At 40.6% G+C, this 16,597-nt stretch overlaps 1 protein-coding gene across 2 annotated transcripts in view; it reads right to left on the reverse strand.

The window, feature by feature from the left end:
- The window catches only part of DNAJC27 (DnaJ heat shock protein family (Hsp40) member C27), an 84,414-nt gene that overhangs the window by 12,322 nt on the left and 55,495 nt on the right, over positions 1-16,597 (reverse strand). For both annotated transcript variants that reach the window (XM_004377568.2, XM_004377569.2), the window contains exons 4-5: positions 1,696-1,860; positions 942-1,064 (exon numbers count right to left, since the gene is read on the reverse strand). In XM_004377568.2, coding sequence (XP_004377625.1) covers positions 942-1,064; positions 1,696-1,860 — 288 coding nt within the window. The remainder of the gene's footprint in view (positions 1-941; positions 1,065-1,695; positions 1,861-16,597) is intronic.

Here is a 16,597-nt window from a genome sequence, read left to right on the forward strand (position 1 = left end):
TCTTGAAGTAGAAATTACTGACACCCAATTCAGCCTGTCAGCCAAGGATGAAACCTGTCTTCTAGAAGAAGGGGTGACATCTTGTGAGAAGGAAATTCAGCATAAAAGATGAGATAAAATCCCACTCAATAATTAAGAACAACTCTTTACAGCATGGTTATATTATTTGAAATGTTAAAAATTCCCAAAATATCAGATGTACTTATAAGAAGAAAAATGCATTATTCATGCTACCACTTTCTTCCAAATGTATCTATAATTGAGAGTTGACTTATAACTTCTGGTTTTAAATAGCCTCCTTTCCTTAAAATTATTCAAGATTAATAGTTTTAAAAGGGGACCATCTAATCAGGTTGCAATGTGAGTACATCCTTTTCTCGTTTACTTGAGATCTTTTTTTTGTGTGTGTGACTGGCGGATTCTGCAATGATAATCTATTAATTCTCTAATTGCACCTCTGTGGGCTACAATATAGGATTATACTAGGTGTGGCAAGAAAATTTTGCCAAAGTAATACTTCCATTTGATTATGTATAAAAACACCATTAGCCAAAGGTGGTTTTGAAGAACATCTTTGTCCTGCTTTAGTGTGTGATATTTGTTCTTAAACTTGATGATCATCAGAATTACCCGGAGAGCTTTTACAAAATATAGATTCCTGGGCTCCATCACAACTTTGAACTTCCAATAGGTCTGGAGCCCAGAAATCTATTTTGAAAAATCTCCCTAGGTAATTGTGATGATTATCCAGGTTTAGAATTTATTGGTTTAGAAACAGACAGAAGACAAAACACATACACTCACTTACTCACTCTCTAGCTTCTGGAAAGAAAGAGCCTATTCTAAAGGGAAATGCCTATTACTTTTTTGATTTTCATTATTTAAACTAAAATTTGGTATGGTCACAGCCTTGAACCTAAAATGACAATATGCTAGGTTACCTGGAACATCTCATTGATTCCTTCTCCAGTTTGTGCTGAAGTTTCAAAGTACAGGAACCCTTTGCTTTCAGCCCAAAGACGCCCTTCACTTTCATCTACACAGCGGTGCTTGGTACAATCAATCTGAAATAGAAAGTTGGGAGGTAGAGAGAAGATTCCAGCCTTGTCCTACCAGAACAGGCACAGTGAGGTTTTCGTCTATCCTTTATTGAGGCAAAAACTATTGTTAATAAACCCCAGAACTAGTGAAAAAAAAAATTGCTAGGACCAAAAAGAACAAAAATACTAATATTGAACGTAGACTGATCTTCTGTGGCAAAAGGACTAGTGCCTGCTACCGTACTTCCTCTTTAACCCATGGGAAAACAGCTGCTACTCATCTCTGTGAAAGCCGACCTCATCATACCTGTCACATTCAAGGGTCAAGGTCCACTTCTCATACCTTTCCACAGTCCACATTTCACCTAATTAATGCCCTCCTTTGATCAGGTCAGAGAGTGACTATTAGAATCTACTTCTCCTGCTCAGTTACCAATATTCTCCCCTGACTATGAGACTAGGAAAAAAAACAGAGAAAAATCTAGGTTTTGTTTTTTTGTTGTTATTGTCTTAGGGAGACATGTTTTAAAAGATTGTTGATTTCTGTATTACAGAATAAGAGATTATTCTTTCTTTTTATTTGTTATCCAAAATGCAGAGCTGCACTCTTTCCATAATGAATCTAGAAAATTGATACCATTTCCAAACCAGTTACCTTGTTGGCACACACTACAAATATAATGTTTTCCATGTTTCCATGAGGTCCAAGCTCTTGCTTCATTTCTGCCAGCCACGCATCAAGAGCGTCAAAGGAGTCTTTCTGCCCAACATCATAAACCAGTATCACGCCCTGCGTGTCCTTGTAAAACTCATTGCGAACCTTCATATAAAAGAACACATGCACAAAATACAGGTCTTGTGATTTTATAAAAATGTACTTCACAGTCATTAACAAAGTGAATTATTTTGTGCATTCATAGTATTTGATACTGTATCTCAATACCTACTGATACTTAATTATCAAAGTAATGTATAGACATGATTAAAAAAATCTATTAGTGCCGAAGGACTTATAATAAAAAACAATGGCCTCCTGCCCCACCCCCTTCATCTCCAGTTGTACTCCCCAGAGACAATTAATCTTTGTTTTTAGTAGACCTTAAAAGAACGCAAATTATATAGAAAGTAAAGCTCTTCTTAGGAAGAACTAGAAAGGTGAGTGAAAAATTAAAAAATTTAAGGCAAAAATGACACCTGTATCAGCAAGGGCCATAGCATATATATTACATCACAAAGTTGGCTTCCCCCAGAATGCTCAGCAGAGGTTCCCTATGACTCTTGGGCCTATATACCAACTTTGGAACTCTAAACTCAGAGCCTCAGTATAGTATAACCGGAAAGAGCACAGGCTCTGGAACCAGACAGATCTGAGTCCACACTTACTTACTAGTTGTGTGATCTTGGGCAAGCCACTTAACCTCTCTGCGTCTCAGTTTCCTCATCTGTAAAATGGGGATAATACTGCTTACTTCACAGAGTTATTATGAGGATTAAATGAGATAATGAAGGCAAAGCACCTAGCATGGTGCCTGGAAACCAAAGTGTATTATTAGCACCTTCTCCCTTCCTTCCTTACATTCATTCTCTGATTGGCCTCCTTTGATGTTTATATTAGAAATGGCAACTCACCTCTAGGGCATATCTACAATTTCAGGAAGAGGCAGCATGAGTACAGAGCACATTAAAGTAGCAGAGGCAACGAAAGGCTGAGTGGGTGAGGAGCAGTATTGACAGACGGGGGGCTTTCAGGCCAAAAGGCCAGTAAGGACCTTGACAGAAGCCATGTATTACACACTTTTTTCATAAAATTCCACTTTATACAAAGACTCACACTGGATATGTGGTAAGAAATAAAGACATCTTAACACACCAGACATGGAGTGTGTGTGGGTTTCTGAGTATAGATAGGCACCTAGACCAAGAATAATAAGTGCCTGTTAACTTTCAGGGAGCCCTGAACAGTGGTTAAGAGTTCAGCTGCTAAAAAAACGGTTGGCAGTTCGAATCCACCAGCCGCTCCTTGGAAACCCTATGGGGCAGTTCTATTCTGTCCTATAGGGTCGCTATGGAAACTTTTTTTTTTTTTTAATTAACTTTCAGAAACCTAAGAAACTATCCCCTAAAATTAAAGGCAACAAAATCATTAAGAATTTAAAATGTTGAAGACCAGTAGTCTTTTCCTCTCAGTACTCATGCAGTAGATAACAATGCAGACTCTCAATTCTTTCCTGAAATTCTTCCTGCCTTGGCTCCCTGGTCCTTAAATTTAACTTTCATCAACTCTTGTCTTTACTCCCTCCTCTCAACTCAGCAACATCAACCACTTGCACAGTTTGAACTGTGAGAACCTCCAAGGTGAACCCTTCATCTGAGCTTTCAGACCTGCTTTTCCATCAGCACTAGACTCTTTCATCTGGGTGTCCTCTTTGGAATCACAAACTCAATATGTACAATAGAAAACCTACCAACTTCTTCCTCCCTAAACTTTTCCTTCTCTTGAATGTCTATTGATGAAAATGTCATACCATTCTCCAAGTCATTCAGATTGAAAGCTTGGTGTTAACCTTTGCTGTTTTCCTCTCCTTTTGCTGAGCAGACTCAAACAGTCCTGTAGGGGCCACCTCTGCCATGTTTCTTGTACTTGTCACTTCCTTTCCATTTTCATTGCCAACATTATCTCTTGACTGCACCACTTCAAGAGTCTTCTAAGTAATCTCCCTAGCAACATCATAAGGTGACTGTTTATCTTTTTAAAGCTCATCTTGTCATTTAATTTCCATTGCTCAAAAATTCTTGTTTCTCCACTGCCTTCAAAACTGCCTTTTAATGACATTAAAAGTTTCTGATCTGTCCTCCACAAACCTCCCCAGTCTTAACCTCCCTATCATCCTGTTCTTTAAACTGGATAACCTCTCATTCCCCAAACCTGCCTTGTACCTTCCTAACTCCACCGAGAAATGGACACCATTTTATCTTCATTGCTATATCTTTCAGGAAGCTTTTTCTGCCCCATCTAACCCCCTGCCCTCTGCCAAACATAATCTCTCTCTCTCCTAGAATACCACAGCATTTTGTACTTCTGATGGTGCTCATATCACTTCCTGCCTAATTTTATAGTTATCAGCATATCCAGTTGTCTTCCAACTAGCCTGTAAGCAATGTGAAGGCATGGACCTTGGTGCATCCATTTTGTGTCATCCACAGGGCCAAGCAGATGTAAGAATCCAAGACATATTTATTTAACTGAATGGCTGAATGTGCTACAGCAGAGAACAAAATAGTTGTGAAGGACTGGACAAAGGGGACAAGAAAGAACTTCAAAATGCAGGTCATGCTGTCCAGTGGGAGATTTGCATGTAAAAGTAGATTTAAATAAGTTCAGTGGACTTCTCTTTCAGGGGATTTATGTTCAAGTTTGGGCTCAGCAACTAGCTACCCATGTAATCTTAAGTAAGTTATTTTATCACACCAAGTGTTAGTTTTCTCATCTGCTAAATGAAAAGATCAAAGTAGATGTCTCAGTGGTCCACTGTAGTTCTATTATTCTAGTCTCCCCCAAAAAACTTTCCAATGGTAGTTCTGGCAGGCTTGCTGCATCCAAAGTTTAATTAAATACAATGCTAAGGGAATTGGGAGTCTTTACTTCTTAAAGAAGCAGAGATGGGAAACTTATGGATTGAATTGTGTCCCCTAAAAATGTGTGTCAACTTGGCTAGGCCATGACTCCCAGTACTGTGTGGTTGTCCTCCATTTTGTGATCTGATGTAATTATCCTCCATTTTGTGATCTGTTGTAATTATCCTATGTGTTGTAAATCCTAATCTCTATGATGTTAATCAGGCAGGATTAGAGGTAGTTATGTTAATGAGGTGGGTCTCAATATATAGAATTAGGCTGTATCTTGAGTTAATCTCTTTTGAGATATAAAAGAGAGAAGCGAGTAGAGAGGGATGGGACCTCATAATACTGAGAAAGAAGCACCAGGAGTGGGGTGCATCCTTTGAACTCAGGGTCCCTGTGCTGAGAGGCTCCTAGACCAGGGGAGGATTGATGACAAAGACCTTCTCCAAGAGCTGATAGAAAGAGAAAGCCTTCTCCTGGAGCTGGCTCCCTGAATTTGGACTTCTAGCCGCCTAGACTATGAGAGAATAAATTTCTCTGTGTTAAAGCCATCCACTCGTGGTATTTCTGTTATAGCAGCACTAGATAACTGAGAATTTGGTACCAGGAGAGTGGGGTACTGCTCTGATACCTACAATGTGTAAGTGGTTTTGAAACTATGAAGGGTAGAGGCTGGAAGAGTTTTAAAGTGCCTAATAGTAAAAGACTAGATTTCCTTGAAGAGACTGTTGGTGGAATTATGGACACCAAAGACAATCTGGTGAGGGCTCAGAAGGAAGTGAGGAGAGTTGTAACACCAGAGATGGTATAGATGACGAGAAGCAGCAGCAGAGAAATGGCAGCAGCAGAACCAGGAGACTGGCTGTGAGAGCCGACCCACGGAACAAGAGAGATGATTGCCTTCAGGCACGAGGCTTGCTGGTAGAGCGTGGTGCCTATGGGCACTTACCAGTGGGGGTAGGCTTGCCAACCCATGGAGGGAGACAGACAAGTGCCTTCTGGCCGAGGTTTATTGGCAGAGTGGGATGCCTCCAAGCACTTATCAGTAGAGCTAAAGATGTTTGGAACACTTGCCTGAGCAGGGCACAGGCGGGGTCAGCCCAAGAGGCCAGGAGGGCCAAGAGGCCAAGGAACCAGGAAGCAGAAGCTGAATACAAGGAGCATAGGAAGGAGAGCTGCCTCAGTCTCAAAGGGTAGGGCCACGACCTGTGGGGTCTCAAAGGGTGGGGCCATGGCCTCCTAGGTTTCAAAAAGTCATCTTCACTAACTCAGTTCCGGAGTGTGTGGCTGCCTTTTATAAATGCCAGCGAGATGGGGCTGGATCCGCTGCCGAAAACTGAGGGTCAGGGTTGCCATGCCCACCGGGCAGAACGAGGCCTGTGGCGGCAGAGGGGGAGGGGTCACTACTCAGATAGACTAGGAGAATGGAGCTGCCCAAATGCAAGGGAGCAGAGCTGTCATTCCAGTGGGCCTGAAAGGGAGAGCTGAAGCCCAGGGCCAAGAGGCCTCCACCCAGAATCCAGAGAGTATGGCCAACACCCAGTCTGGAGGATAGGGCCATTGCCTAAATGGTCTCAGAGAACAGATGATTATTTTCAAGCTTTGAGAGCTAATGTAATGTGTTCTGTTAACTTGATTGGTGCCTGTCATCCCTTCTTTCTCTCCAGTTTCTCCCATTTGTAATGTCTACCTTGTGCTTGTTCCACCATTGTACTTTGGAAGCAGATAACTTGTATTCTAGATTTCACAGATGAAGAGGAATTTTGCCCCAGGACGGAATTCAGACTTGGAGTTGATTTAAGACTTTTGTGATGACACGATGGAGTGAATGTGTTTTACATACGGCAAGGACATGAATTTTGGGGGGGCCAAAGGATGGAATGTTATGGATTGAACTGTGTCCTCCAAAAATGTGTGTTAACTTGGCTAGGCCATGATTCCTAGTATTGTGTGGTTGTCCTCCCTTTTGTGACCTGATGTATTTATCTTATGTGTTGTAAATCCTAACCTCTATGATGTTAATGAGGCAAGATTAGAGGCAGTTATATTAATCAGGCAGGACTCAATCTATAGGATTAAGTTGTATTTTTTTTTTTAATATTTAAAAACTTTTTTTTATTTATTCTTTATTGTACTTCAGGTGAAGGCTTACAGAACAAACAGTTTCTCATGAAACAGAAGTACACATGTTGTTTTATGACATTGGTTAACAACCCCACAACATATCAACCCTCTAACTTCTCAACCTTTTTATTTTTTGGTGAAAATACACATAGCCAAAGATACACCATTTCAAAAATTTCTACATGCACAGTTCAGTGACATTGACTACGCTCTTCCAATCGTGCCGTTATTCTCACTTAAGATGAAGGCTTACAGAACAAAATAGTTTCTCATTTAACAGTTACTACACATGTTGCCCTCTGACAATGGTTAGCAATCTCACAACACATCAACAATATCCTTACTCAACCTTGAGTTTCCTATCCCCAGCTTTCTTCTCCCCTTCTGGTTTCTGGCCCTTGTCACTGGACTCCTGTACCTCGTTAGTCTCATTTGGTTTTACGGGCTGTCCACTCCCAGGCTGAACGGTGAACCTTGGAGGTAACTTCACCACTGAGCTAAAAGGGTGTCTGGGGGCCATAGTCTTGGGGTTTCTCCAGTCTCCTTTAGGCCAGTAAATCTGGTCTTTTTTTTGTGGGTTAGAATTATGCTCTACATCCTTCTCCAGCTCTGTCCAGAACCCTCTGTTGTGATCCTGGTCAGAGCAGTCAGTGGTGGTAGCCGGGCACCATCTAGTTGTACTGGACTCAGTCTGGTGGAGGCCTTGGTAGCTGTGGACAGTTAGTCCTTTGGACTAGGATTAGGTTGTATTTTGAGTCAATCTCTTTTGAGATATAAAAGACAGAATTGAGCAGAGACGGGTGAGACCTCATACCACTGAGAAAGAAGCACCAGGAGAGAAGCGTGTCCTTTGGACCCAGGGTCCCTGCACTAAAAATCTCCTAGACCAGGGGAAGATTGATGACGAGGACCTACGCCAGAACTGACAAAGAGAGAAAGCCTTCCCCTGGAGCTGGCACCCTGAATTTGGACTTCTAGCCTCCCAGACTATGAGAGAACAAACTTCTATTTGTTAAAGGCATCCACTTGTGGTATTTCTCTTATAGCAGCACTCGATAACTAAGACAGAATTCATCCAGCGTGTGGTTAGAGCAAGCTGTTGGTTTAATATTACTCAGGCCTCAGAAGATTTCTAAAATCAAGCTTCTATGAGACCCTCCCTCTAACTCATACCAATAAACTTCAGAATTCAGGCATGTACATCAATGGAAGCAAGACTGGTGGTAAGAGAGGCCCCCTCATTTCTCTTTGACACTTCTATTTTTATGAGCTGCTAAAAAAAAAAGCAATTGTAATCTCAGGTTGCATTAGTAAGACTCTAGTGTCTAATGACAGAAAGTAACAGAAACACTCAGTGTTTTTCACTAGTTAGACTGTATATGGGATGCTGTGTTCAGTTCTCAGCTCCATATCAACTACCTATAGATTATCTACAAATGATGCTGAATAGGAATGCAGATAGGCCTAGCTGTGGCAGGAATTAAAAAATGTTTCACCTGGAGAGGAGTGGACTAAATAATACTAGAAAGGCTCTCTTACAGAAGCAGAGAGAATCAGTCTATGCTACTTAAAAGCAAGGCTAGAATCAGTGGGGAAAGTCAAAGGAAGGCAGCCTTCATAAGGGAGAAGCTGCTAGAGGTTTTAACTCTATAAAGGATTATCTCATGAAGCAGTGAGACCCAATCAGAGATTCATTCACCAAACTCTTACAGTCTGCACCACTCAAAACTGTCCTGTATATTTTATTTTCTTGGACTCCCACCAACCTACATAACTCTTGCTTATCTATCAGCTCTCAATTTAAACATTGCTGCCTCCAAAAGAACTTCTCTCCCAGATAAGTTATGTTTGGGTATTAACTACTCTCAAGCATTCTGTCATGTGTTTAATGTGTGTCTTTTCTGATATACATAAGTTACGTGAGGGCAAGGGACCGTGTATTTCTAGTGTCTAGCAGAGAACGTGGTATATACATATCTGGTGAATGAATGATGAATATCCATCAGGAATGCTGCAGAAAGAATTCTTACATTGGGCAGAGGTCTGGACCACATTAATTCTCAGGCATTTTCTAACTTTCCATTTATATGACTTTGGTGTAGTCTAAGATTTATGCTAGCACTTAGCATCTATGTCAAACCTGTGGTCAATTAGACCCTTCACGATGTTTTCTCTGGCAATATATTATATTTGTAAAATTGATTTAATACAGTGTAAGGCTTCATATTTAAAAGGAATTCATTTTACCTCAATATTTGGGTATATTCATAAAATGGAAGATTATGTAGCCATTAAAAGGTATGTTTCCTCTGGGAAGATGGCATACATGTGTGCTTTTCTCTATTCCTCCTGCTAAGTACAACTAAAAACCATGGACATTATATATAAAACATGCATAAGAGGACTCTGAAAAGTGGAAAGAAGGCAGACTGGCTAGGGACCTCAGGACCTGAGGAATGACACAGTAGTGAGTTCCAGAGTTTTGTTCTTGTCTTATATATCCTAGACTTGGAACTCAAGAAGCCAGCAATTTGGAAATGCCAAGGGATGTAGACCAAAAAGGAAAAAAAAGCAAGCTCCAATAAAAGACTACTCTCTCTAGTCAGAGGACCAGGAAAGGTACAGACTAATAAGACATAAAATTTTAGATACTAACTGCTCTACTGCAGTCAAACACCACTGAAAAAACTTGTCTCCCAACCACACCCACTTCAGCAAAAGCTGACTGGAAATACTAGAATGGAAAAATATAATAAACAAAATAAAAAGCAAAATATATACAATAAACAAAACACAAAAAAACAATAAAAAGTGGATGGGCTCAACAGCAGAATGAGGAGATAGGGGAAATAATCAGTAAACTAGAAGATAGAAGAATAAAAGTTACCTGATCTGAACAACAGAAAAAAACAAACAAACAAAAATCACAAAAAACTAGAGCCTCAGGGATCTCTGGGGCTACAGCAAAAGATGTAACATTCGTGTCATCGGAGTTTGTCTTAGTTATTTAGTGCTGTTATAAGACAAACACCACAAGTGGGTGGCTTTAACAAACAGAAGTTTGTTCTCTCATAGTCTAGGAGGCTAGAAGTCTGGATTCAGGATGCCAGCTCCGGGGGAAGGCTTTGTCTCTGTCAGTTCTAGGGGAAGGTCTTTGTCATCAATCTTCCCTTGGTCTAGGAGCTTCTAGCGCAGGGACCCCGAGTTCAAAGGACGCACTGGGCTCCTGGTGCTTCTTTCTTGCGGGTGTAAGGTCCCTCTCCTCTCTGCCTTATTCTCTCTTTTATATCTCAAAAGAGATTGGCTTAAGACACAATCTAATCTTGTAGATCGAATCCTGCCTTATCAATTAACTGCCACTAATCCCATCTCATTGACATCATAGAGACAGGATTTACAACACATAGGAAAATCACATCAGATGACAAAATGGTGGACAATCACACAATACTGGCAATCATGGCTTAGTCAAGTTGACAGGTATTTTGGGGGAACCCAATTCAATCCATGACACTTACCTAGGAGAAAAAAAATTTTTTTCAAATGATGGAGGATTTCTCATCAGAAACCATGGAGGCCAGAAGGAAGTGGCATGATATTTTTCAAGTGCTAAAGAAAAGAATTATCAACTCAGAATCATATACCCAGCAAACATATTCTTCAGGAAGAAAAGGGAAAGCAAGACAGTCTCAGCTGAAGGAAAAGTGAAAGAATTACCTGCCAGCAGACCTACCCCAAAAGAATGGGAAGTATAGATGAGGAAGCTCTCTAAACAGAAAGGCAATGATAAAAGAAGTAACCTGGGAACCTTAGGAAGGAAGAACACAGTAAGCAAAAACACGGGTAAATAAAATAGGGTTTCATTCTCCTCTTGAGTTTTCTAAATTATGTTTGACAGTTGAAACAAAAATTATAATATTGTCTGATATGGTTCTAAATGTATGTAGACAAAATATTTAAGACAATTATTAATAGGGGAGGGTAAAATGATGTAAAAGGAGGTAAGGTTTCTATATGTGACTTAAACTGGTAAAATGATGACACCAATAGGTTGTGATAAATTATGTATATATAATGTAATACCTAGAATACCAAACCAAACCAAACCTATTGCCACTGAGTCGATTCTGATACATAGCAACCCTACAGGACAAAGTAGAGCAACCATTAAAAATGCTACACAAAGAGATATACTAAAAACACTGTGGATAAATAAAAATTAAAATTAAAAAAAGTTCAAGTCAGGAATGTAAGAAAAGGAAAACAGAAAAGCAAAGAACAGAACAAATGGAAAACAAAAAATAAAATGTCAGACTTAGGTCCTACCAAATCAATAATTACATTAAATGTAAGTGGCCTAAATATACCAATTAGAAGAAAGAAATTGGCAGAGTAGATTAAAAAATATGACTCAAATGTCTGCCTTCTACAAGAAATTCATATCAAATATAAAGATACAGGCAGGCTGAAATAAAAGGATGGAAAAAGATATATCATACAAACATTAATCAAAGGAAAGTAGAAATCGTTATATTAATATCAGATAAAGTAGACATCAGAGCAAAGAAAAGTACCAGAGGCAGTGAAGGACATTACACAAAGATAAAATTATATAATGAAGATATGTTGTTTTTGTTAGTTGCCATCAAGTTGATTCCGACTCATGGAGACCACATGTGTGCAGAGAAGAGCTGCTCCACATGGTTTTCAAGGCTGAAGACATAGTAATCCTAAATATGCATGCACTAAACAACAGCGTTGCAAAGTATGTAAAGCAAAAACTGATAAAACTGAAGGGAGACATAGACAAATCCACAATTATAGCTGGAAACTTCAACACTAGTATTAGTATCACTAAGGATACCTGGTGGCACAGTGGTTAAGTGCTCGGCTCTAACTGGAAGGTCAGCAGTTTCAAACCCACCAGTCACTCTGTGGGAGAAAGATGTGGCAGTCTTCTCCCATAAAGATTTACAGCCTTAGAAATGCTATGGGGCAGTTCTACTCTGTCATGTAGGGTTGCTATGAATTGGAATCGACTTCATGGCAACGGGTTTGGCTTATTATATCACTGGTATTACCCTGATACCAAAACCAGAAAAAAACTGCTCCTCCCCCCTAAAAAATGACAGATCAGTATCCTTCATGAATACAGACATAAAAATCTTTAACAAAATATCTGCAAATAAAATTCAAGAATATATAAAGCAAAAATTATACACCATGACTGCAATGGATTGAATTGTGTTCTCCAAAAATGTGTGTCAATTTGGCTAGGTCATGATTCCCAGTATTATGTGGTTGTCCACCATTTTGAGATCTGATGTGATTATCCCATGTGTTGTAAATCCTAACTGCAAAAAACCTCTTTAAAGTATTAAAAAGCAAAGATGTCACTTTAAGGACTAAGGTGCACCTGACCTAAGCCATGGTGTTTTCAATAGCCTTATATGGATGCAAAAGCTCGACAATGAATAAGGAAGACCAAAGAAGAATTGATGTTTCTGAATTATGGTATTGGCAAAGAATATTGAATATACCATGGACTGCCAGAAGAACGAACAAATCTCTCTTGGAAAAAGTACAGCCAGAATGTCTCACATACTTTGGACATGTTATCAGGAGGGACCAGTCCCTGGAGAAGGACATCATGCTTTGTAGAGTAGAGGATCAGGGAAAAAGAGGAAGACCCTCAACGAGATGGACTGACACAGTGGCTGCCAATAACAGACATAACAACATATTGTGAGGATGGTGCAGGATCGGGCACTGTTTCGTTCCGTCGTACATAGGATTGCTATGAGTTGGAACTGACTTGATGGCACCTAACAACAACAACAACAAGATGTTAATAGAGCCCTGGTGGTGCAATGGTTAAGAGCTCGGCTGCTAACCAAAAAGTCAGCTGTTCGAATCTACCAGCCGCTCCTGGGAAACCCTATGGAGCAGTTCTACTCTGTCCTATAGGGTTGCTATGAGTCCAAATTGACTCAACAGCAACAGGTTTGGTTTGGTTTTTATGTTAATCAGGAAGGATTAGAGGCAGTTATGTTAATGAGGCGGGACTCAATCTACAGGATTAGGTTTTATCTTGAGCCAATCTCTTCAGAGACACAAAAGAGAGAATTGAGCAGAGAGGATAGGGACCTCATGCCACCAAGAAACATTAGCCAAGGAGCGGAGCGCGTCTTTTGGACCCAGAGTTCCTGTGCTTAGAAGTTCCTAGACCAGGGGAAGATTGATGACAAGGACCTTCCACCAGAACTGACACAGAGAGAAAGCCTTCCCTGGGAGGGGGTGCCCTGAATTTGGACTTCTAGCTGCTTAGACTGTGAAAGAACAGATTTATGTTTGTTAAAGCCATCTACTTGTGGTATTTCTGTTATAACAGCACCAGATAACCAAGACAATGGCCAAGTGGAGTTTAATCCAGGGATGCAAGGTTGGTTCAATATCTGAAAATCAATCAGTGTAAACTACCATATTAACAGGCTAAAAAAGAAAAATCATATGACCATATCAAATGATACAGAAAAGGCATCTGACAAAATTGAACACCCATTTATGATAAAGACCCTCAAAAATAGGAATAGAGGTGAACTTCCTCAACTTGATAAGGAGCATCTACAAAAAGAACCTACATCTAACATTTTACATAATGGTTGTCTTAGTCATCTAGTGCTGCTCTAACAGAAATACCACGGGTGGATGGCTTTAACAAAGAGAAGTTTATTCTCTCACAGTCCAGTAAGCTACAAGTCCAAATTCAGGGCATCAGCTCCAGGAGAAGGCTTTCTCTCTCTATCGTCTCTGGAGAAAGGTCCTTGTAATGCCATCAGTCTTTCCTTGTTCTGGGAGCTTCTCTGCACAAGAACCTCAGGTCCAAAGGATGCACTCTGCTCCCGGCACTGCTTTCTTGGTGACATGAAGTTCCCATGTGTCTCTGCTCACTTCTCTGTTTTATATCTCAAAAGAGATTGGATTAAGACACTATCTTGCAGATGTCATCAGTATAACCTCATCATAGTGACAGAGTTTACAACACATAAGGAGATCACGTATAATCTCATCATAGTGATAGAGTTTACAACACATAAGAAAATCACATCAGATTACACAATCATATACAGTACTGGGAATCATGACCTAGTCAAGTTGACAGATATTTTTGGCGGACACAATTCAATCCATGACAATGGTGAAAGACTGAATGCTTCTCCCCTAAGATCAGGAATAAGGCAAGGATGTACACTCTCACCACTCTTATTCAATATAGTATTAGAAGTTCCAACCAGTATAATAAAAAGGTATTAAAAGGCATATAGATCAGAGAGGAAGAAATAAAACTGTCTCAATTTGCTGATGACATAATTAACCAGAATCAAACCAGCTGCTTTCAAGTTGGTTCTGACTCAAGGCGACCCCATGTGTTTCAGAGTAGAACTGCACTCCATAGTATTTTCAATGGCTGTGATCTTTTAGAAGTAGATTGCCTGGCCTTTCTTCTGAGGTGCCTACCTGCCTTATGAAGAGTAGCCAAGTGCTTAACCATTTGTGCCATCCAGGGACTCCTGATGACATAATTAGCCGCATAGAAAATCCCAAGGAATCTTCAAAAAAATTCACAGAACTAATACATGAGTTCAGAGGGCCACAGCAAATAATCTGAACATACAAAAATCAATTGAATTTCTGTATACTAACAATCAACAATATCAAGATTAAATTAATCAATATTAATATTAATATTAATATTAAATAACACGGGAAGCATTAAAAGAAGATGGAAGGAATACACAGAGTCACTATACCAAAAAGGACTGGTTGACAATCAACCATTTCAGGAAGTAGCATATGATCAGGAACTGATGGGACTGAAGGAAGAAGTCCAAGCTGCACTGAAGGCACTGGCAAAACACAAGGCCACAGGAATTGAAGGAATACCAATTGAAATGTTACAACAAACGGGTGCAGCACTGGAAGTGCTCATTTGTCTATGCCAAGAAATTTGGAAGACAGCTACATGGCCAACCAACTGGAAGAGATCTGTATTTATGCCTAGTCCCAAGAAACTGGATAATTTCCAACTGAATGTGGAAATTATCGAACAATATCATTAATATCACACGTAAGTAAAATTTTGCTGAAGATCATTCAAAAGCAGCTGCAGCAGTATATCAACATGGAACTGCCAGAAATTCAAGCCAGATTTAGAAGAGGACGTGGAACAAGGAATATCATTCCTGATGTCAGATGGATCCTGGATGAAAGCAGAGAATACAAGAAAAATTGTTTACCTGTGTTTTACTGACTATGCAAAGGCATTCGATTATGTGGATCATAACAAATTATGAATAACATTTCAAAGAATGGGAATTCCTGGACACTTAATTGTGCTCACGAGGAACCTGTATAGATCAAGAGGCAGTCGTTTGAACACAACAAGGGGATACTGTATGGTTTAAAGTCAAGAAAGGTGTGCATCAGGGTTGTATCCTTTCACCATACCTATTCAATCTGTATGCTGAGCAAATAATCTGAGAAGGTGGACTCCATGAAGAACGGGGCATCAGGATTGGAGGAAGACTCATTAACAACCTGTGTTATGCAGACGACACAACCCTGCTTGCTGTAAGTGAAGAGGACTTGAAGCACTTACTAATGAAGATCAAGGACTTCAGTATGGATACACCTCAACATAAAACAAAAATCCTCACAACTGGACCAATAAGCAACATCATGATAACTGGAGAAAATATTGACGTTGTGAAGGAATTCATTTTACTTGGATCCACAATCAATGCCCATGGAGCAGCAGTCAAGAAATCAAAGGAAGGCGTGGTCAACATGGCGGAGTAGTTAGATGCTTCCTATATCCCTCTTACAACAAAGACCTGGAAAAACAAGTGATTTGATTCTATGTGAAAATCTGGAAGCCCTGAACAAGGCAAGGTTAAGAGGAAGACCGTTTGGAAGAGGTAAGGAGTGCTAGAGCCACAGCGGGGAAACTGCAAAGACACCGCCACGCCGGTCCGCGGTGAAGCAGGCAAACAGCTGTGCTGTGCAAGCGCTTGAGAAGAAGTTTCCACATCGAGAGAGACCTGGCAGCAGAGATTCTGCTTGGACACGCCTAACCAGTGAAGAGCAGCTCCCAAGAGGCTAGGATAAGTACATGCATGCACCCTTTTGCGGCAATTAAAAAAAAATAAAAAGCCCATTTGGGAAAAACCTCTCTCCTTTCGACCTCCTACCTCTGCACTCTGCACTGGATTTGGGAAAAACCTCTTTCCCTTTTACCTCCTCCCTCCACGCTCTACACCGGATTTGGGAAAAACCTCTCTTCCTTTTACCTCCTCCCTCCCCGCTCTGCACCGGGAGTTCACTGGGCCGGAAGTAGATCCCAAAAGGCACCCTGACCCATTCTCCTGGCCTTGGAGAGGGAACAAACAAGCTGCTGGCTCCCCTAGGCTAGGAACACAGGGTCGGCACAGCTCCTTTGCTGGCCACAGAAATCAGGGGTCCGCAGACTCTGAGTGCCTTACACACCTGTATAGACTTGTGGAGACCCATCTCAACAGCGTTAGCCCTCACTGCCACAGTACAACAGGGCAAACATCTGAAGTTTAACTTCAAACGCTTCAACTGTGAACGGGCAGATTTGTGACCCTCGAAACAGCCCTGCCTCTCAAGTAGGCACTTTTATCGATATGCAGCAGGGTCTTGAGGGCTGGTGGTAGGTCCTAAAGTGCCTAGTCACCTGCTACAGGAGTTCAAGAAAAAGTGGTGCCCTTGAGTCTTTGCAGCCAACAGAG

Source organism: Trichechus manatus, unplaced genomic scaffold, assembly GCF_000243295.1.
Source record: "Trichechus manatus latirostris isolate Lorelei unplaced genomic scaffold, TriManLat1.0 scaffold00052, whole genome shotgun sequence".
In the NCBI taxonomy this organism is placed as follows: Eukaryota; Metazoa; Chordata; class Mammalia; order Sirenia; family Trichechidae; genus Trichechus; species Trichechus manatus.